Source organism: Anomaloglossus baeobatrachus, chromosome 1 (genome assembly GCF_048569485.1).
Source record: "Anomaloglossus baeobatrachus isolate aAnoBae1 chromosome 1, aAnoBae1.hap1, whole genome shotgun sequence".
Lineage (NCBI taxonomy): Eukaryota > Metazoa > Chordata > Amphibia > Anura > Aromobatidae > Anomaloglossus > Anomaloglossus baeobatrachus.
The window spans coordinates 942,633,683-942,654,666 of record NC_134353.1 but is presented as its reverse complement, the minus strand read 5'-3'; the positions used below and the strand labels follow the sequence as shown (position 1 = coordinate 942,654,666).

At 46.7% G+C, this 20,984-nt stretch overlaps 1 protein-coding gene across 2 annotated transcripts in view; it reads right to left on the bottom strand.

The window, feature by feature from the left end:
- Positions 1 to 1,001: 1,001 nt before the first annotated feature.
- Positions 1,002 to 20,984, bottom strand: part of EGFLAM (EGF like, fibronectin type III and laminin G domains) — a 150,164-nt gene continuing 130,181 nt past the window's right edge. Inside the window, exons 15-24 of one of the 2 annotated variants that reach the window (XM_075343666.1) lie at positions 18,236 to 18,479; positions 12,637 to 12,748; positions 11,431 to 11,547; positions 8,188 to 8,368; positions 6,285 to 6,308; positions 5,936 to 6,014; positions 5,477 to 5,620; positions 3,777 to 3,860; positions 3,381 to 3,484; positions 1,002 to 2,067 (exon numbers count right to left, since the gene is read on the bottom strand). In XM_075343666.1, the coding sequence (XP_075199781.1) occupies positions 1,913 to 2,067; positions 3,381 to 3,484; positions 3,777 to 3,860; positions 5,477 to 5,620; positions 5,936 to 6,014; positions 6,285 to 6,308; positions 8,188 to 8,368; positions 11,431 to 11,547; positions 12,637 to 12,748; positions 18,236 to 18,479 (1,244 nt within the window). In that variant the 3' untranslated portion in view covers positions 1,002 to 1,912. The remainder of the gene's footprint in view (positions 2,068 to 3,380; positions 3,485 to 3,776; positions 3,861 to 5,476; positions 5,621 to 5,935; positions 6,015 to 6,284; positions 6,309 to 8,187; positions 8,369 to 11,430; positions 11,548 to 12,636; positions 12,749 to 18,235; positions 18,480 to 20,984) is intronic. The other variant, XM_075343671.1, reaches the window with a different exon arrangement.

Genomic DNA, 20,984 nt, shown 5'->3' with positions numbered 1-20,984 from the left:
ACTTTACACATCTACAATCCTGAGCGAGTTTTCACTTTCAGTTTCACTTATAATAAGGGCTCGTTCAGACTTCAGTTTTTTCAGCATTCGTACCTGTTGAAGTCTAAGCGGCTTTTCACGTCCATGTATTTTGCAGATCGAGTGATCTGCACAAAAAGGTCGGAGACATTTCCGTTACTGAGCCGAGTCTCTGACCAGTCACCAATGCAAGTCTATAGGTCCATGAAATAATCGGACAGCTCAGATGTCTTGCATGTTGGACAGACTGCTGGATAGGAGAAGATGGTGAAACCTTGGACTGTGAATCTCATACTAAAAAAATCACTGGAATCTGAATGAGCCCCACGTCCTGGAGGCCCAGCCTCAAAAGTACTAATGTAGAACCCAAACTGTAACCGTTAATTTTGAGGACACAGAGGTTCCTATCCATCAAGATCGGCAATTTTCACGCTGGTCTTGATGAGGGGGCAGGATGGAGTCCGATGATCCTGGTTCATTTAGAGGAGCACACCTCTTAAAGAATCAGGAGCGTATGACGAGCAATGTGCACCTCCATAGCCTGGAGTAACATTTCTGGAGTAAGGAGCACCACAGCTCGTATAATTCATGATACATGTCCCAGATCCCCTCTATTTTGGTGGCATTACTGGAAATAACTCTGTGGAGCAAAGAAGCGCAATAGGGTTTTACCCTGTAAGGGAACAAATGCCAAAAATTAGGCGCACTCACCTACTGCGGTTGTGAAAGTCTCAACTCCTGAAAAACACGTGCAGAGATGGTAACAGCCGCAGCACCAAGGTAAGATGTAGAAACAATTGAAGATGAAATCGGGTATACGCCGCGCTATCACCATGGAATCCAATGTTACTTTTATTCCTTTATACAGGTCAACGCGTTTCAGACACATCTGTCTCCTTCATCAGGACATCAAAGAAATAGGTAGTTCATACTGTTTCTTTGATGTCCTGATGAAGGAGACTATGTCTCTGAAACGCGTCCACCTGTACAAAGAATAAAGGAATAAAAGTAACATCGGATTCCATGGTGATAGCGCGGCACATACCCGATTTCTTCTTCAATTATGGCATGAAAACACCAAAAGTCTTTAAAAATTTGTGTTCGACGTCGCTTTGTGCAAACGTTTCACAACTTTTTAAAAGCGATTTACACCAGAATTTCTGGATGAAAAACTTTATCAAGGAATGACTGGCTCCAATGACCTCCAGTGATCAACTATGATTGGTGGGAAAACTACAAGTGCTCAATATCCCTACAGCGCCACCACAGGAGAAATGAAGAATTACAAAATTCTTGAAATGAAAGGACGTGCCTGGTCCTCTAGCTTTTCGCATCTCCACTCATTCTATAGGGACCTCCTATCATCTCAGCACTCTTCACATTTAGGCTTTGAATGAGCGGGGCCTAAAACGAGTCTGTGCGCAACAGAGAGGCAGTCAATTGTATTGCAAAACTACATAAAAATCACTTCTGTGGCCATTCAAACGACCGCGGGCTAAGCAAACTGAGCTCAGAATAAAATCTAGGGAACTCCAAAATGAGGGGAAAACATAGTTATACATAATCGAGTCCTCCGAAAATAAATAACTGCTAATGACTGATCATTGGAAGATAAAAAGGATCAATAACATCGTCCGGTTTCTCGATGACCATTTTGGGACGGTTGTGCGGAAAAGGCACGCATTTCTCATCCAAGAGTCTGCTCTCCATGCACTAGAAAACTTCCGGAAACATTTGCAGTTCTTCTAAAAGGAAACATCTGTTAGAAGATTCTTTTTGGTTCTGGCTTTCTTGTAGCATACTTGGAATGACAACGATTGCAGATTGGCCTCTGAGTGCAAAGTCTTCCTTTTTCCCATCAGAGTAAAAAAAATCCCTACTAATGTGTCCTCTCCTATTTCGTGCCACAAGTGTTAATATTTTTTCCATCCGATGCATCTTCCACCAGTGACACATGATAGTCTGTAGAGAGGGTGAAGTGAGAGATACATCCTATAAGTCCTCCGACATACTGCCGATTGGTGTGTAAAGCAATCTCCTTCATCCCACCTGAAACCCAAAATAAAAAAATTATTATAAAAACACTGGGCATTCATAATCTTGAAGGCTGAGAATACAGAAATAGCAATTCAGGACTAAAGATTTCTCAATAAGAAATGTAAAAAAGAAATCAAGTTAGCAGAATTAGCTACTGAAACAAAAATTAAAAGACCTTGAAATAAACTCTCAAAATGTTTATAAATTAATCAATGCCATAACGAAAAAAAAAAAGGATGGTATTGGCCCCATAAAATATTGTAAGATAATTATAGAGGATAAAACAAAGGATGAGATATTAAACAGGCACTTTTTTCAGTTGGTATGTAAAGCAATCTCCTCTATCTCACCTGAAAGCCAAAATCAAAAATGATTATAAAAACAGAGTGCCCGATTCATCAGTTGCATTTTTTGCAAGTCATTTTACTTTTTTTTATGCTTTGTAGTATTACGTGACCTTTTTTTCTGAATTTTGCACAAAATGCTCTTTATTTTTTCCATAATACCGTTTTCCGAACTTTTTTAAGCACAAAAAGGTTGTATGTTCTTCCAACAATGTTTAAAAAAAATGCAGACGTAAATAAAATCAATCCAAGAGGGTACACATAAGCGCACAAAAATGAAGCAACTTTTTAAAAAGCTGCACTTGATAAATCGGTCAAAAACATTAAGAAAATAAAACACTGAACCTGAACTCTAATAACATAAAAAAAAAAAAAAACAAGCGAACACTTTAAATGAAACACGTTATTTTATTCTTTTTTCTTTAAACCACGGCAGAAATTAGAAAAATAATAAGGCACAAATAAAAAAACAAGGAAAATGAAAAAAAGACGAAAAAGCCACAAATGCAATAATGAATTGAGTACTAAACGTTTCACATTTTATGCCTAATCTCCACCTTTTACTTATAAAAATCAAATACAAAATTGGATTTATATATAAAAAAACAACTTTTAACAAGATTTGCACACATAACTATGCACCTATAATTAATACTATTTGTAAATTAAAAAACACGTCGTCTATGTAGCGTCAATATGTTCATTATCTTAATTGACAAACTTGATAATATGGAACATGTCTTTAGCTATATGCTTTGTTATCATTGACGCTATTTCAGGTACGGATCAGCAGCAGAGACCACCGGTGAGGGGGGGGGACACCATTATATCTCCGTGATGCTGTACAAATCCAATATTATCCCCTAACACCAAGCACAAAAAGTACTGTGGCCACTACCAGGCCTTCTACTACTGTAAGTTTATTAGAAGAACATGAATCTTTTTCTTCTTTAAATAATAAGAGCTGATAAGGTCACTCACCAACATAAAGATCTCCGTTAATATTTAGCTGTCGCATTAAACCTGGAGATTTTCCTGTTCTTGCTCCATAATCATCCACAGTCACTTTCCCAGACTGACCGTCACTGAAACAAAAAGTGCCTTTAGCATCTGGTTACGTATTGCAAGTATTTTACATGTAACACTTTAATTTGTGTTTTCCATTATTTCACTCTTCTAAGAGGGTTCTCATAAAGACGGTACGGATACATTACTATCAAAAGAGTTACCGGCATAGTTACTTTCTCCTTCTTTCCGCCCACCTTTGTATGTTAAAATTGGATCATCCCCTTAAATGTTAGACGTTTTCCCGTCCCAATGGTGTTTGTGGGTTCAATTGATCTTCATCTGATCTTTATGGGATAACAAATCTCTTACCGTACAGCCTTGACCCGGTGCCATCTGCCATCATTAAAGGTTCCATTGACCATTATAGAAACCATTCCACTGCCCAAATTATAACTATGGAGGGAAGAAACAATGGAAGTGTTATCAGTTCCTTCCGTTCATTACTATTCATTATAAATTGTGGGGCGATAATATAACATAGTCACTGAGTTACCAGATATACCTTACTGGAGTGTTTATAGGGGATTTCCAAATGTTTTGATTACCCCAAAAAAATTTCAGACGTATTTATAGTCATTCTGCTGCAAAAGAAGCATTATAAAAGCCACATGATATCTAAGGCCTGTAACAACTCTAATAAAGCTCGAGAAAATTAGGATCCAAAATTCAGTTGTCTGCAGCCACCACTAGGGGGAGCTCCCTGTATACAGAGATACATAATAACATTCTGTCTGCAGCCACCACTAGGGGAGTTCCCTGTATACAGAGATACATGATAAGATTCTGTTTGCAGCCACCACTAGGGGGAAATCCCTGTATACAGAGATACATGATAAGATCCTGTCTGCAGCCACCACTAGGGGGAGCTCCCTGTATACAGAGATACATGATAAGATACTGTCTGCAGCCACCACTAGGGGGAGCTCCCTGTATACAGAGATACATGATAAGATCCTGTCTGCAGCCACCACTAGGGGGAGCTCCCTGTATACAGAGATACATGATAAGATCCTGTCTGCAGCCACCACTATAGGGAGCTCCCTGTATACAGAGATACATGATAAGATCCTGTCTGCAGCCACCACTAAGGGGAGCTCCCTGTATACAGAGATACATGATAAGATCCTGTCTGCAGTCACCACTAGGGGGAGCTCCCTGTATACAGAGATACATGATAAGATCCTGTCTGCAGCCACCACTAGGGGGAAATCCCTGTATACAGAGATACATGATAAGATCCTGTCTGCAGCCACCACTATAGGGAGCCCCCTGTATACAGAGATACATGATAAGATCCTGTCTGCAGCCACCACTAAGGGGAGCTCCCTGTATACAGAGATACATGATAAGATCCTGTCTGCAGTCACCACTAGGAGGAGCTCCCTGTATACAGAGATACATGATAAGATCCTGCCTGCAGTCACCACTAGGGGGAGCTCCCTGTATACAGAGATACATGATAAGATCCTGTCTGCAGTCACCACTAGGGGGAGCTCCCTGTATACAGAGATTCATGATAAGATCCTGTCTGCAGCCACCACTAGGGGGAAATCCCTGTATACAGAGATACATGATAAGATCCTGTCTGCAGCCACCACTATAGGGAGCTCCCTGTATACAGAGATACATGATAAGATCCTGTCTGCAGCCACCACTAGGGGGAGCTCCCTGTATACAGAGATACATGATAAGATCCTGTCTGCAGTCACCACTAGGGGGAGCTCCCTGTATACAGAGATACATGATAAGATCCTGTCTGCAGCCACCACTAGGGGGAGCTCCCTGTATACAGAGATACATGATAAGATCCTGTCTGCAGCCACCACTAGGGGGAGCTCCCTGTATACAGAGATACATGATAAAATGGTAATTGTTGATTTCTATTTGCAATTCATCTGATCATACCAATCGGTGCTAATGCCACTATAAAACAGAAGCAGAAAACCTTGTAAAAACCTAATTTCTAAAACTTTTGACCATTATTGTGCACAGATTCAGCACCGATTTACCTGAACATAATGTTTCCCTCCTGAAGTCCCAAAGAGATAAAGTCACTGTTTGGCCTCATGGGACTGTCCCCCCTCCACATGAGCAGCCCGTCCTTCACTGTGGTCTTGAATCTCATGAAAATGTTTGTTCGAGATCCAGAAACTCTGTAAAACATCAACAATGAAAATATGAGGCCGCTGAGACCCTGCTGCAAAACACAGACTGCCTGCGTGTATCTAGCCACCACTAGGGGGACCATAGGAGCTTTTGCTTTCACATTTCTACTGCTTCCATTGCAGCTCTTCAGCTCCCCCTAGTGGTGGATGATTTCATACATTGGACTAAATTGCACTAAATTAATCTCCTATATATGTCAGAAAATCATTTCTATTCCTGCTCTGGAAAAGATTCAGTTCTTGGCACAGAACAAAGTAATCTGCAACTTTCATGTGTCCCCCGCACCCACCTATACGTCTCACCTTTTCAGAATCTCGCGGCTGTCATAAGTGAGATAACTTCGCCCAATGAACTGTGGAATCTCGATGGCTTCTGTAATGACTAAGGACAGATCATGTTACGTTACATTCTGACTATTTGATATTTTGTGGCATATTATAAAATTGACCCCCAAAGTGTACTACCTGCCCAAACTGACCCAGCGATCATCTGATCACCACATTATCGGCATCATTAAGCCAAGGCGTGAGCTGTAATGACAGGTCAGGACCAGAGGGGGAGCTGCTGTGCTCCACTATGGTTCATACAATATGAGGTTGGTCGTCCTCGGCAGGTGAAGGGAGGAGGGAAGAAAGCTCTTACGCTACTTACTATTGATGCAGTAGTTTCCACACTCTGCAACCGGAGAGCAAAAAACAAGAACATTGACAATCAGAGAAGCATCTCAGAGCCAACATATAATATACACATTGTATATACAGTACTGTGCAAAAGTTTTAGGCAGGTGTGGAAAGAATGCGGTAAAGTAAAAATGCTATAAAAAAAAAAGCAAAATGCAAAGAGAATGAATAAGAGAGAAATGCAAATCCGATCAATATATGATGACCGCCCGTCGCCTCCATCACTTCCTCTTGCACGTATCACAGTTATATGATTATAGTTGGATGTATGAGTGACCAATTATGCGACACAGGTGATATTTATCATCATTTTCATAAGTAGGATGAAAAACAGTAAGGAACTGAAACAGAAACAGTGGTGTTGGAGGCTTAAATCTGGGTGAGGAACAGCCAAACTCTACTACAAAGGTGAGGTTGTGGAAGACGGATTCATGTCACAGGTCACACTCCATGGCAAAAATCAGCATAGAAACTAGACACAAGGTAGTTATACTGCATCATCCAGGCGTCTCCCAGGCCAGGATTTCACACTAGACCGGGGATTCAGGACTTACTCTCCAACCTTTTTGATAAAGCACCAAGAAATAGGCATCGTCGATGACCGTAGAGGCAGTGGTCGTCCAAGGAACTTAGTGTAGCAGATGAAAGACACATCATGGTTACTATTTCACTTCAAAATCGGAGGCTGTCCAGCAGTGCCATCCGCTCAGCACTGAGGAAAAAGCTGGATAATTACGAAACACACAGAAGAAACCACAATTGATCTATTGATGTTTCCTGGACTCTCCCATGCTGAAGTCTTCAACAGCAGCACAGAAAAAGCACGGACCAGCTAACCGCATCTACTGTTTGGAGACGTGTGGCCAGATGTGGTCTTCATGGAAGAATTGCAGCCAAAAAATAGACTTTCCACACGGACACCCCTTAACTATTCATGAAAACATGGGAATTGGGTACAGAAGACTGGAAGCAGGTGCTCTGGACTGAGAAGTCATCTAGGAACAGTTTGTTCTTGAAGAGCCAGAGAGCGGCACAATAATGAGGCTCTGCAAGAACAGGTTCTTTACCACCCTGCCTATAACTTTTGCACAGTAATTTCCCCCACATTTCTATTCCGCTGACAATCAGGGGACACAATGAATCAGGTTAAATTTGGTACATTTAAAAGATCAGGACCAGTGAGTCTAGATATTGTTGTTGTATTGTTCTTTCCAAGAGGGCGGATCCACAAAGACATGCCCCCGAGGATCCTGTGAGAGACGCCCCCGAGGATCCTGTGAGACACGCCCCCGTGGATCCTGTGAGAGACGCCCCCGTGGATCCTGTGAGAGACGCCCCCGAGGATCCTGTGAGAGACGCCCCCAAGGATCCTGTGAGACACGCCCCCGAGGATCCTGTGAGACACGCCCCGAGGATCCTGTGAGACACGCCCCCGAGGATCCTGTGAGACACGCCCCGAGGATCCTGTGAGACACGCCCCCGAGGATCCTGTGAGACACGCCCCCGAGGATCCTGTGAGACACGCCCCCGAGGATCCTGTGAGACGCCCTGTGGATCCTGTGAGAGATGCCCCCGAGGATCCTGTGAGACACGCCCCTGAGGATGCTTTGAGACACGCCCCTGAGGATCCTGTGAGATATGCCCCCTGAGGATCAGAGACATGTGAGACATGCCCCCTCGACCATAAAAAGTAGCACTAAAACATCCAGATCTTTGGAACCGTATGGATGGTTTAAAAAAAAAAAAAAAGCAAAAAATGGATTACTTAGGGGAGCATGTGGAATACAAAGATTAAATACTTTAGAGAGCCGGCTGTGCCGCCATCTGACGCCAGTCTCACCGGCACATAGACGCAGCGCAGCAGCCGGAGTTACCTTTCTGGCAGTTCTTGCCATCAAAGCCCAGGGGGCAGTCACATTCGTAGCTGTCAAGTTTGGGTCTACAGCTTCCGCCGTTGGCGCAGGGCACATCGGCGCAGGGATGGAGAGTGTTTACAATGTTCACCGCAGAGGTCAGACCGTGCACGAGGTTAACAATCCGGTCATTGAGGATTAGCTGCGGGCAAAGAAAACCGGAGAATGGGGATATATGTTACACAACGGAGACGTAGCAGAGCTGAGTGTATGTATCTACCCATAATTACAATATTACTTATCCAGTCATGAACCTAAATGGACAGCGTGCCGACTGCAAGAGGTATGTGTAATACCACATGCCGGCCACTAGAGGGCGATCCTGAATGTAATTCCATGGGCTGACCACTAGAGGTAGCTCCGATGTGTAATACCACATGCCGACCACTAGATGGACCTTAGCTATGTAATATACAGTAATTTGTTCTACAAGATGCTCTATTGTGTAATACCACATGCCGGCCACTAGAAGGCGCTCCTGAATGCAATTCCAAGGGCTGGCCACTAGAGGGAGCTCTGATGTCTACACCAAAAGCGACAAAGCATGGCTACACAGTGGCTCAGTGGTACGCACTATTGCTTTACAGTCCAGGGTTCAAATCCCACCAAGAACAACATCTACAAGGAGTTTGCGTATCTCCAATACATGAGGAGTACTGAGCACCCGAGCATGGTAGTGCCCGCTCATCACTAGTTACCAGTACTGAGCACCCGAGCATGGTAGTGCCCGCTCATCACTAGTTACCAGTACTGAGCACCCGAGCATGGTAGTGCCCGCTCATCACTAGTTACCAGTACTGAGCACCTGAGCATGGTAGTGCCCGCTCATCACTAGTTACCAGTACTGAGCACCCGAGCATGGTAGTGCCCGCTCATCACTAGTTACCAGTACTGAGCACCCGAGCATGGTAGTGCCCGCTCATCACTAGTTACCAGTACTGAGCACCCGAGCATGGTAGTGCCCGCTCATCACTAGTTACAAGTACTGAGCACCCGAGCATGGTAGTGCCCGCTCATCACTAGTTACCAGTACTGAGCACCCGAGCATGGTAGTGCCCGCTCATCACTAGTTACCAGCACTGAGCACCCGAGCATGGTAGTGCCCGCTCATCACTAGTTACCAGTACTGAGCACCCGAGCATGGTAGTGCCCGCTCATCACTAGTTACCAGTACTGAGCACCTGAGCATGGTAGTGCCCGCTCATCACTAGTTACCAGTACTGAGCACCCGAGCATGGTAGTGCCCGCTCATCACTAGTTACCAGTACTGAGCACCCGAGCATGGTAGTGCCCGCTCATCACTAGTTACCAGTACTGAGCACCCGAGCATGGTAGTGCCCGCTCATCACTAGTTACAAGTACTGAGCACCCGAGCATGGTAGTGCCCGCTCATCACTAGTTACCAGTACTGAGCACCCGAGCATGGTAGTGCCCGCTCATCACTAGTTACCAGTACTGAGCACCTGAGCAAGGTAGTGCCCACTCATCACTAGTTACCAGTACTGAGCACCTGAGCATGGTAGTGCCCGCTCATCACTAGTTACCAGTACTGAGCACCTGAGCATGGTAGTGTCCGCTCATCACTAGTTACCAGTACTGAGCACCTGAGCATGGTAGTGCCTGCTCATCACTAGTTACCAGTACTGAGCACCCGAGCATGGTAGTGCCCGCTCATCACTAGTTACCAGTACTGAGCACCCGAGCATGGTAGTGCCCGCTCATCACTAGTTACCAGTACTGAGCACCCGAGCATGGTAGTGCCCGCTCATCACTAGTTACAAGTACTGAGCACCCGAGCATGGTAGTGCCCGCTCATCACTAGTTACCAGTACTGAGCACCCGAGCATGGTAGTGCCCGCTCATCACTAGTTACAAGTACTGAGCACCCGAGCATGGTAGTGCCCGCTCATCACTAGTTACAAGTACTGAGCACCCGAGCATGGTAGTGCCCGCTCATCACTAGTTACCAGTACTGAGCACCTGAGCATGGTAGGGCCCGCTCATCACTAGTTACCAGTACTGAGCACCTGAGCATGGTAGTGCCCGTTCATCACTAGTTACCAGTACTGAGCACCCGAGCATGGTAGTGCCCGCTCATCACTAGTTACCAGTACTGAGCACCCGAGCATGGTAGTGCCCGCTCATCACTAGTTACGAGTACTGAGCACCTGAGCATGGTAGTGCCCGTTCATCACTAGTTACGAGTACTGAGCACCTGAGCATGGTAGTGCCCGCTCATCACTAGTTACGAGTACTGAGCACCTGAGCATGGTAGTGCCCGCTCATCACTAGTTACCAGTACTGAGCACCTGAGCATGGTAGTGCCCGCTCATCACTAGTTACCAGTACTGAGCACCCGAGCATGGTAGTGCCCGCTCATCACTAGTTACCAGTACTGAGCACCCGAGCATGGTAGTACCCGCTCATCACTAGTTACGTGTACTGAGCACCCGAGCATGGTAGTGCCCACTCATCACTAGTTACGAGTACTGAGCACCTGAGCATGGTAGTGCCCGCTCATCACTAGTTACCAGTACTGAGCACCCGAGCATGGTAGTGCCCACTCATCACTAGTTACGAGTACCGAGCACCCGAGCATGGTAGTGCCCGTTCATCACTAGTTACGAGTACTGAGCACCTGAGCATGGTAGTGCCCGCTCATCACTAGTTACCAGTACTGAGCACCTGAGCATGGTAGTGCCCGCTCATCACTAGTTACCAGTACTGAGCACCCGAGCATGGTAGTGCCCACTCATCACTAGTTACGAGTACCGAGCACCCGAGCATGGTAGTGCCCACTCATCACTAGTTACGAGTACCGAGCACCCGAGCATGGTAGTGCCCGCTCATCACTAGTTACGAGTACTGAGCACCTGAGCATGGTAGTGCGGAGCTGCAGTACTGAGAACAGCCACTACATGGAGTACGGGGCTGTGGGTTCTGGCTCCACACACTGTGCACATCTGGCAGCTGTAGGACTCGCTGACAGCTGATCATAGTGATGACAGGTGTCGGTCCACCACTAATCTGATATTATTGACCCATATTAAAATTTTAGTTTTGAATAACCCTCTACATAGACAAAGAATTACATGATAAGTTGCCACCACAAGAGTGAGCTCTTGGTACAATAAACCCATATGCCATGAGCTCCCTCTAGTGGTGGCCAAAAGAACTTTTTAATAATCATTTGCGAGTTCTCACTTTCTGAATACTTCCAGTAAACGGTCGGAGGACTCCAGAGTTTTTCTTGACTGTATCGTAATCAGGGACGCCACCGATATAGATGTCAGGATTGCATTTGATTTGTGTGAATCCTCCCTGGAATGGAAATGGATTTATAATATTAAATAATTACTTACTATTATTAGTAAAAAGACACAGGACTCACAATGTGCAGCCACAGCAGCCACTCTCAGTACAAGTACATGCTGTACACAGTATACATCATGGAAAATATCCTGTAGGCCGCTAAACACCCCGGACTCCAGACTGATACATTGTATCCAGTGCAGACAATGCTCTGTGAGCTAAACACCCCGGACTCCAGACTGATACATTGTATCCAGTACAGACAATGCTCTGTGAGCTAAACATCCCGGACTCCAGACTGATACATTGTATCCAGTACAGACAATGCTCTGTGAGCTAAACATCCCGGACTCCAGACTGATACATTGTATCCAGTGCAGACAATGCTCTGTGAGCTAAACACCACTGACTCCAGACTGATACATTGTATCCAGTGCAGACAATGCTCTGTGAGCTAAACACCCCGGACTCCAGACTGATACATTTTATCCAGTGCAGACAATGCTCTGTGAGCTAAACATCCCGGACTCCAGACTGATACAATGTATCCAGTGCAGATAATGCTCTGTGAGCTAAACATCCCGGACTCCAGACTGATACATTGTATCCAGTGCAGACAATGCTCTGTGAGCTAAACACCCCGGACTCCAGACTGATACATTGTACCCAGTGTAGACAATGCTCTGTGAGCTAAACACCCCGGACTCCAGACTGATACATTTTATCCAGTGCAGACAATGCTCTGTGAGCTAAACATCCCGGACTCCAGACTGATACAATGTATCCAGTGCAGATAATGCTCTGTGAGCTAAACATCCCGGACTCCAGACTGATACATTGTATCCACTGCACACAACTCTCTGTGAGCAAAGCACCTTGATTCCAGACTAATACATTGTAAAAAAAAAACAAGCAGGGAGCTTTGTACAGCGGCTGCTGATGTGTTTCACTCACAGAGCGTTGTCTGCTCTGGATACACTGTATCCACTTCAAACAAGTGTTCTAATTCACTGACAGCAAGCACTTATTTCTAAATTGAAACATTCAGTTGATTAGAACTTTTCAGAACTGTTCATTTACAGAGGGATGAGCTCGCACCTCGGACATCCCCTCCGCCTGTTTCTGGTTGTCCACCTGTAGGAGGCCGTTCTTAGCGGTCCGTGAGAGCCGCGCTTCGTGCCACTGGCCCAGGCTCACGGGCTTTTCACTTCTGAAAGCAAAATATAAGGCAGAAATTCATCTACAGAAAATCGGGGGGAAGGATTTACTTATTTTCTTAGTTTATTTGCATTATATATTGTATAGAATGTTAGACTTGATATTATGTGCCAGTAATTATGGTGGTGTGGTGCCATCTAGTGGCCATTTCAAATCATTACCCTCATTTTCATTTTTAACATTACCCTCATTTTTAATATTTATGAATAATAAAAATTAATGAGCTCAATTATTTGATCTCTTCTGCACTTTGTCCATACAGTGGCATGTAAAAGTTTGTGCACCCCTGGTCAAAATTACTGTTGTTGTGAACAGTTAAGCAAGCTGAAAATATGATCTCCAAAAGGCAGAAAGTTACAGATGACACATTTCCTTTATATTTTAGGAAATATATATATATATATATATTTATTTATTTAATTTTTTTGTTATTTATCTATTTTTTTAATTTTTTTTTCTTCATCTTATTGTTTACATTTTTAAATGAACAAAAAAAGAAAAAAAAAGGGGAAAATGCAAAAGTTTGGACACCTATGCAATAGTACCTAGTAGCACCCCCTTTGGCAGGTATCACAGCTTGTAAACACTTTTTGTAGCAGCCAAGAGTCTTTCAATTCTTGTTTGAGGGATTTTCATCCATTCTTCATTGAAGACATCTTCCAGTTTTGTGAGATTCCTGACACTTCTTGCATACCCTGCTCTTCCTTAGAGACATCTTCCAGTTCTGTGAGATTCTTGGCTCGTCTTCGATGCACTGCTCTTCCTTATTCCTTAGAGACATCTTCCAGTTCTGTGACATTCCTGGCTCGTCTTGCATACCCTGCTCTTTCTTAGAGACGTCTTCTAGTTCTGTGATATTCCTGGCTCATCTTGCATGCACTGCTCTTTCTTAGAGACATCTTCCAGTTCTGTGAGATTCCTGGCTCATCTTGCATGCACTGCTCTTCCTTGGAGACGTCTTCCAGTTCTGTGAGATTCTTGGCTCGTCTTGAATACACTGCTCTTCCTTGGAGATGTCTTCTAGTTGTGTGAGATTCCTGGCTCGTCTTGCATGCACTGCTCTTCCTTGGAGACATTTTCCAGTTCTGTGAGATTCCTGGCTCGCCTTACATCCTCTGTTCTTTTGAGGTCTAGCCACAGATTTTCAATGATGTTCAGATCAGGGAACTGTGAGGGCCATTGTAAAACCTTCAGCTTGTGTGGAGCCCCCAGCCCAGGTGTAGTGGTGGTGCATTACCTTCAGGGACTCCACGTGGGATGGTCTGGTCACAGGTAGGTTGCTTCTTTAGAATTTTTCGTGACGCCACTCTCGGTATTGCGGTCAGGGGACTGCCACTGCAGGTTAGGGGACGCCTGGGGCTGATGTTGGATGCAGCTAGATGTAGTGGCCTCCCGAGAGTGAGGCAGGCCCCAGGGCCCTGTGTAGGTGTGTGGAACCACAGGTCGCAGAATGACTCACATGTACAACCAGAATGTCTTTCAGAGGTTTTACTCACATTAGATGGCAGGGTGAGTACCCGGGCGTAGCTGGGATGAACCAGGAGAAACCAGGAATTCCTTCAGGCTGACTGTGAGGGTGACTACCGACTCGCCTTCTCTAGCCCTGATGTTTTTGGGGTGACCCCGACTTGAAGTCCCTACGGGGGCCACCCAGGGAAGTTGCTGCTGCCTGTTCTCCCCTCTTTTCGGCCCGTTTGCTTGTAGCCTGGACGAGGTCACTCCGGCTGCTTGCCTCTTGTGAGCTATGGGCCCTCTCGTTGCTACGTGGCTGCGGACTCTGTGGTGTTGTGGTGGGTGTCTGAAGTGCCCCCTCTGGCAGATTTGGCAGGAGAAAATTGAATAAATCTCTGCATTGGGACCTGTTACCCTTACGGGCCTGGTACCTCCCTGGCAGTCCCCTTACTCAGCCTCCGCTTGCCTCCAGCCTCGGGTGGTTTTCGGGTGGCACTACCAGGTGACCGTTCTCCCCCGTCGGTAGCCACTGCACGTGCGCTGTCAGATTGTGCCAGACCTCAGGGTCTGCTGCATGCGTCTGCTCTCCCTGAGCTGCATTCACTAACTGGCTCACTACTCCCTCCCCACTGTGCCTGCCCATGCAACCTAGCAACCAGGCTCTCTACCACACCCCTTGAGTGGACATGGAGGCCACGCCCCCTCCTGGATTCCCCAGGGGTCCTCCCAAAGGTCCATGTGGGAGACCTGATTACTATGCGCCTGTGTAGTCACACCTCGGTCAGCCTTCTCTTTTCTCCTCTTTTCTCCTCTTTCCTCCTCTTTCCTCCTCTTTTCTCCTCTTTTCTCCTCTTTTCAACTTCAGCTTTTTTACGGATGGTGTTATGTTTGTATCAAGAATTAGTTGAGATTTCATTGAACCCATTCTTCCCTCTACCCGTGAAATGTTCCCTGTTCCATTGGCTGCAACACAACCCCAAAGCATGATTGATCCTCCCCCATGCTTAATGGTTGGCGATATATTCTTTTCCTGAAATTCTGTACTCTTTTATCGCCACACATAGCTTTGATCATTGTGGACAGAGTTCTATTTTTCCTCATCGGTCCACAGGACTAGTTTCCACAATGCATCAGGCTTGTTTAGCTGTTCCTTTGAAGACTTCTGATGCTGAATTTTATGGTGAGGACGCAGGAGAGGTTTTCTTTTGATGACTCTTCCATGAGGGACATATTTGTGTAGGTGTCTCTGAACAGTAGAACAATGTAACACAACCCCAGAGTCTGTTAAATCTTCCTGAAGGTCTTTTGCAGTCACACAGGGGTTCTGATCTGCCTCTCTAGCAATCCTACCAGCAGCTCTCACAGAAATTTTGCTTGGTCTTGTAGACCTTATCTTCACCTTCACTGTTCCTGGTAATGGCCATTTCATAATTACACTTCGAACTGAGGAAAGAGTAACTTGAAAACGCTTTGCCATCTTCTTATACTCGTCTCCTGCTTTCTGGGCCTCCATTATTTTTATTTTCAGAGTGCTAGGCAGCTGTTTTGAAGAACCCAAGGCTGCTGTTTTTGGCACAAAGTTAGAGTAGGCCAGATTTTTATAAAATTTACTCTGTTCATAGACCAAATACAATTTTTATAAAGGCTAAATAGACCAATTTTATGAGTATATAAATATTTATTTTTATTGTGCGCAGTACGGACAGGATCACACAGACAATTGGGATTAAAATCAACACACAAACCAAGACAGGGCAGTGTGGGAAACCAGGGTAGACTATTGCTGGTAGAAGGATCACATAAAATAGCTGTACAGAAAAATTCATCAAGCCATTATAAGATTACATCATTTTAGATCAAATGACCAAGACAATGATCTACCACCTCAATATAATAATGTGGAGTTTTCTGACATAGATTCACACAGTATCACACGGTCCGGAACTAAATATTAGTATATCACATAAGCATGACATAGTAATAATAATAAGCAGACCCAAGGTCATATGATAGCAAATATAATGCCAGTTACTAACATGGATAACCAGTATTAAGGGGCACTTTGCACGTTGCGACATCGCAGGTGCGATGTCGGTGGAGTCAAATCGAAAGTGACGCACATCCGGCGTCATTGTCGACATCGCAGTATGTGAATCCTTTTACATATGATTAACGATCGCAAAAGCGTCGTTATCGTATGATCGGTGTAGGGTCCGACATTTCCATAATTTTGCAGCAACGACGGTACGATGTTATTCCTCGTTCCTGCGGCAGCATACATCGCTGTGTGTGAAGCCGTAGGAGCGAGGAACATCACCTTACCTGCGGCCGCCGGCAATGAGGAAGGAAGGAGGTGGGCGGGATGTTTACGTCCCGCTCATCTCCGCCCCTCTGCTTCTATTGGCCGCCTGCCGTCGATGTGACGCTGCTCGACCCACCCCCTTAGGAAGTCACACTGTCAACTTGACCAGGGGTGCCCAAATTTATACATGCTACTGTATATGATTTTGGAGACAAAAAGGCACTGCATACAGCAATAAAGCACACCTAGTTTGGCCAAAGGCTCAGCCGTGCCGCTGGTCCAAACCTTCAATCATCAGGAGCGCACCAGCACCAAGCAAACAGGGAGCTGGAGGGTTAATGAGAGGTGCACTCCTGAAGATAGAATTAATTCTGAGAACAAGTGTATGGGAGATGCATCAGAACCTGACATAAATATACTGTAGATCTCCAGCTTGCAGAGAATGTACAGTTTAAAGAATTCATAAGAAGTATAGAAAATGTCCAAAACAACAGTCTGCAGCAGGGACCACCCCCTCTGGTCTGTCTGCAGAGTGAACCTCCCCCCGCTGACTTGTCTGCAGCAGGAACATCCCCCTTCTGATCTGATTGCAGCAGGAACCTCCCCCCGTCTGACCTGTCTGCAGCAGGACTCTCCCCCCTCTGATCTGTATGCAGCAGGACCCTCTCCCCCCTTTGATTTGTATGCAGCAGGAACCTCCCCCCGTCTGACCTGCCTGCAGCAGGAACCTCCAGCCTCTAATCTGTCTACAGCAGGAACCTCCCCCTTTGATCTGTATGCAGCAGGAACCTCCCCCCTCAGATCTGCCTGCAGCAGGAGCCTCCCCCCTCTCATCTGCCTGCAGCAGGAACCTCCAGCCTCTAATCTGTCTACAGCAGGAACCTCACCCCTTTGATCTGTATGCAGCAAGAACTCCTCCCCATCTGATGTCTGCAGCAGAAACCTCCCCACTCTGATCTGACTGCAGCAGGAATGTCCCCCCTATTATCTGTCTGCAGCAGGAACCTAGCTCCTTTGATCTGTCTGCAGCAGGAACCTCCCCCCTCTGATTTGTGTGCAGCAGAAATCTCCTCCCTCTGATTTGTGTGCAGCAGACACCGTCCCCTTCTGCTGTGTCTGCAGCAGGAACCAGCCCCCTCTGATCTGTTTGCAGCAGGAACCACCCTGCTTTGACCTGCCTACAGCAGTAACCTGCCCCCTCTGATCTATCTGCAGCAGGAGCCTCCCCATATAATCTGTGTGCAGCAGGAACCTCCCCCTCTGACCTGTGTGCAGCAGGAACCTCCCCCCTCTGATCTGTGTGCAGCAGGAACCTCCCCCCTCTGATCTGTGTGCAGCAGGAACCTCCCCCCTCTGATCTGTCTGCAGCAGAAACCTCCCCCTGATCTGTCTGCAGCAGGATCCTCCCACCTCTGACCTGTCTGCAGCAGGATCCTCCCCCCTCTGATCTGTCTGCAGCAGAAACCTCCCCCCGATCTGTCTGCAGCAGGATCCTCCCACCTCTGACCTGTCTGCAGCAGGATCCTCCCCCTCTGATCTGTGTGCAGCAGGAACCTCCCCCCTCTGATCTGTGTGCAGCAGGAACCTCCCCCCAATCTGTCTGCAGCAGGATCCTCCCACCTCTGACCTGTCTGCAGCAGGAACCTCCCCCCTATGATCTGTCGGCAGCAGGAATCTCCCCCTTAGTTAAAAACAGTGCAAAATTATAGCACCCCATGGACTCACCGTATCATTGCCATTCCTGAGCCGCAGTCAAACCTGAAAACCACGTACCCTCCGACCATGGTGATGGATATAAAATCTTTGCTGTCCTTGTCGTAGCTGTAGAGGATGGTGCCATCGTCTGTGTCCGGGCGGAACGTCATATCAAACTCCATGAATGAGAGGTAGTGGTGCGGCTCAAATGGCCACCGAGTCATCGCAAAGGAGCGGGCGGACTCATTGAACTGCGGGACAGCCAGGACGAAAGCTGCGAGGAGGGAAAGAGCAGTCCTGAGAAAATCAACCAACATAGAAACACACGGCTGCTTCTTTCCAGTAACAGCGCCACCTCTGTCCACAGGATGTGTCTGGTACTGCAGCTTAGCTCTGCTGAAGAAAACTGGGACTGAGCTGCAATACCACACACAACCTGTGGGCTGATGGGGTGCTATCACTGGACAAAAGCAGCCATGATATTTAACTCTTTAAGCATCCCCTCTCCCCTCTCATCATGGAAGTGAAGACAGTCAATGACCCCTTAATAGAATCAAAAACATGGAGAAGAGGACGACCTGGGCACAACTGTACATTATATGGATTACATTAGGCACCATGTAATTCCTCAGTTCTCCAGTGGTGGCGCTGCCGGCAAAGTAAATCAGGCCCCTGGAGGAGGGGCGATAATGGAAAGGATCAGTAAGGAAAGTTTGCAAAAAGATAGCTCGATTATATTTCAACACTACAGCACCACCTAGTGGTTGGACATTGTATTACATGACTTCACTTATATAATCGTTGTACCGTATATCCGGGGTGAACCTGACCAAACAAAATCGATAAATCCCAATAGTCAATGTGCTGCTATAAAAGCACCCCCCATTTCAATCCATTAATCACACTCAGTGAGTTTCTGGTTTGTTTTTTTTTTCCACTTTGCAGTATTGAAGGGTTTTTCTTCCTTTTTGGGGAGAGCTAATTTGCATATCCTCCAAACACCAGCACCACCCAGGGAAATGACTACTCACCAGACCAATGGGGGTCTACAAGGAAGGGCTTCCCCTCTTCAGTTCCATTGCAACTTTGTGTCTAGAACATGTGCTTCTGTCTCATGTTTGTAAATATCAAGAAAGGGGGAATTGTCCTGAAAGAGCAGGGAGGCAGAAACAAGCCACATAGACTGCAGTCCTGGGTGACCTCAAATCACAGAGAAGGAGAAACAAGCCCCATAGACCACAGTCCTGGGTGGCCTCAAAGAGCAGGGAGGGAGAAATAAGCCTTATAGACCGCAGTCCTGGGTGGCCTCAAAGAGCAGAGAAGGAGAAACAAGCCCCATAGACCGCAGTCCTGGGTGGCCTCAAAGAGCAGAGAAGGAGAAACAAGCCCCATAGACCACAGTCCTGGGTGGCCTCAAAGCGCAGAGAAGGAGAAACAAGCCCCATAGACCGCTGTCCTCGGTGGCCTCAAAGAGCAGAGAAGGAGAAACAAGCCCCATAGACCACAGTCCTGGGTGGCCTCAAAGAGCGGAGAAGGAGAAACAAGCCTTATAGGCCGCAGTCCTGGGTGGCCTCAAAGAGCAGAGAAGGAGAAACAAGCCCCATAGACCGCAGTCCTGGGTGGCCTCAAAGAGCAGAGAAGGAGAAACAAGCCCCATAGACCACAGTCCTGGGTGACCTCAAAGCACAGAGAAGGAGAACCAAACCCAATAGACCACAGTCCTAGGTGGCCTCAAAGAGCAGAGAAGGAGAAACAAGCCCCATAGACCGCAGTCCTGGGTGGGCTCAAAGCGCAGAGAAGGAGAAACAAGCCCCATAGACCGCTGTCCTGGGTGGCCTCAAAGCGCAGAGAAGGAGAAACAAGCCCCATAGACCGCTGTCCTGGGTGGCCTCAAAGAGCAGAGAAGGAGAAACAAGCCCCATAGACCACAGTCCTGGGTGGCCTCAAAGAGCAGAGAAGGAGAAACAAGCCCCATAGACCGCAGTCCTGGGTGGCCTCAAAGAGCAGAGAAGGAGAAACAAGCCCCATAGACCACAGTCCTGGGTGGCCTCAAAGAGCAGAGAAGGAGAAACAAGCCCCATAGACCACAGTCCTGGGTGACCTCAAAGCACAGAGAAGGAGAAACAAACCCAATAGACCACAGTCCTGGGTGGCCTCAAAGAGCAGAGAAGGAGAAACAAGCCCCATAGACGGCAGTCCAGGGTGGCCTCAAAGCGCAGAGAAGGAGAAACAAGCCCCATAGACCGCTGTCCTGGGTGGCCTCAAAGAGCAGAGAAGGAGAAACAAGCCTTATAGATCACAGTCCTGGGTGGCCTCAAAGAGCAGGGAGGGAGAAACAAAAATTATAGACCACAGTCCTGGGTGGCCTCAAAGAGCAGGGAGGGAGAAACAAGCCTTATAGACCACAGTCCTGGGTGGCCTCAAAGAGCAGAGGAGAAACAAGCCCCATAGACCACAGTCCTGGGTGGCCTCAAAGCGCAGAGAAGGAGAAACAAGCCCCATAGACCGCTGTCCTGGGGGCTTCAAAGAGCAGAGAAAGAGAAACAAGCCCCATAGACCACAGTCCTGGGTGGCCTCAAAGAGCAGAGAAGGAGAAACAAGCCCCATAGACCGCAGTCCTGGGTGGCCTCAAAGAGCAGAGAAGGAGAAACAAGCCCCATAGACCACAGTCCTGGGTGACCTCAAAGCACAGAGAAGGAGAAACAAACCCAATAGACCACAGTCCTAGGTGGCCTCAAAGAGCAGAGAAGGAGAAACAAGCCCCATAGACCGCAGTCCT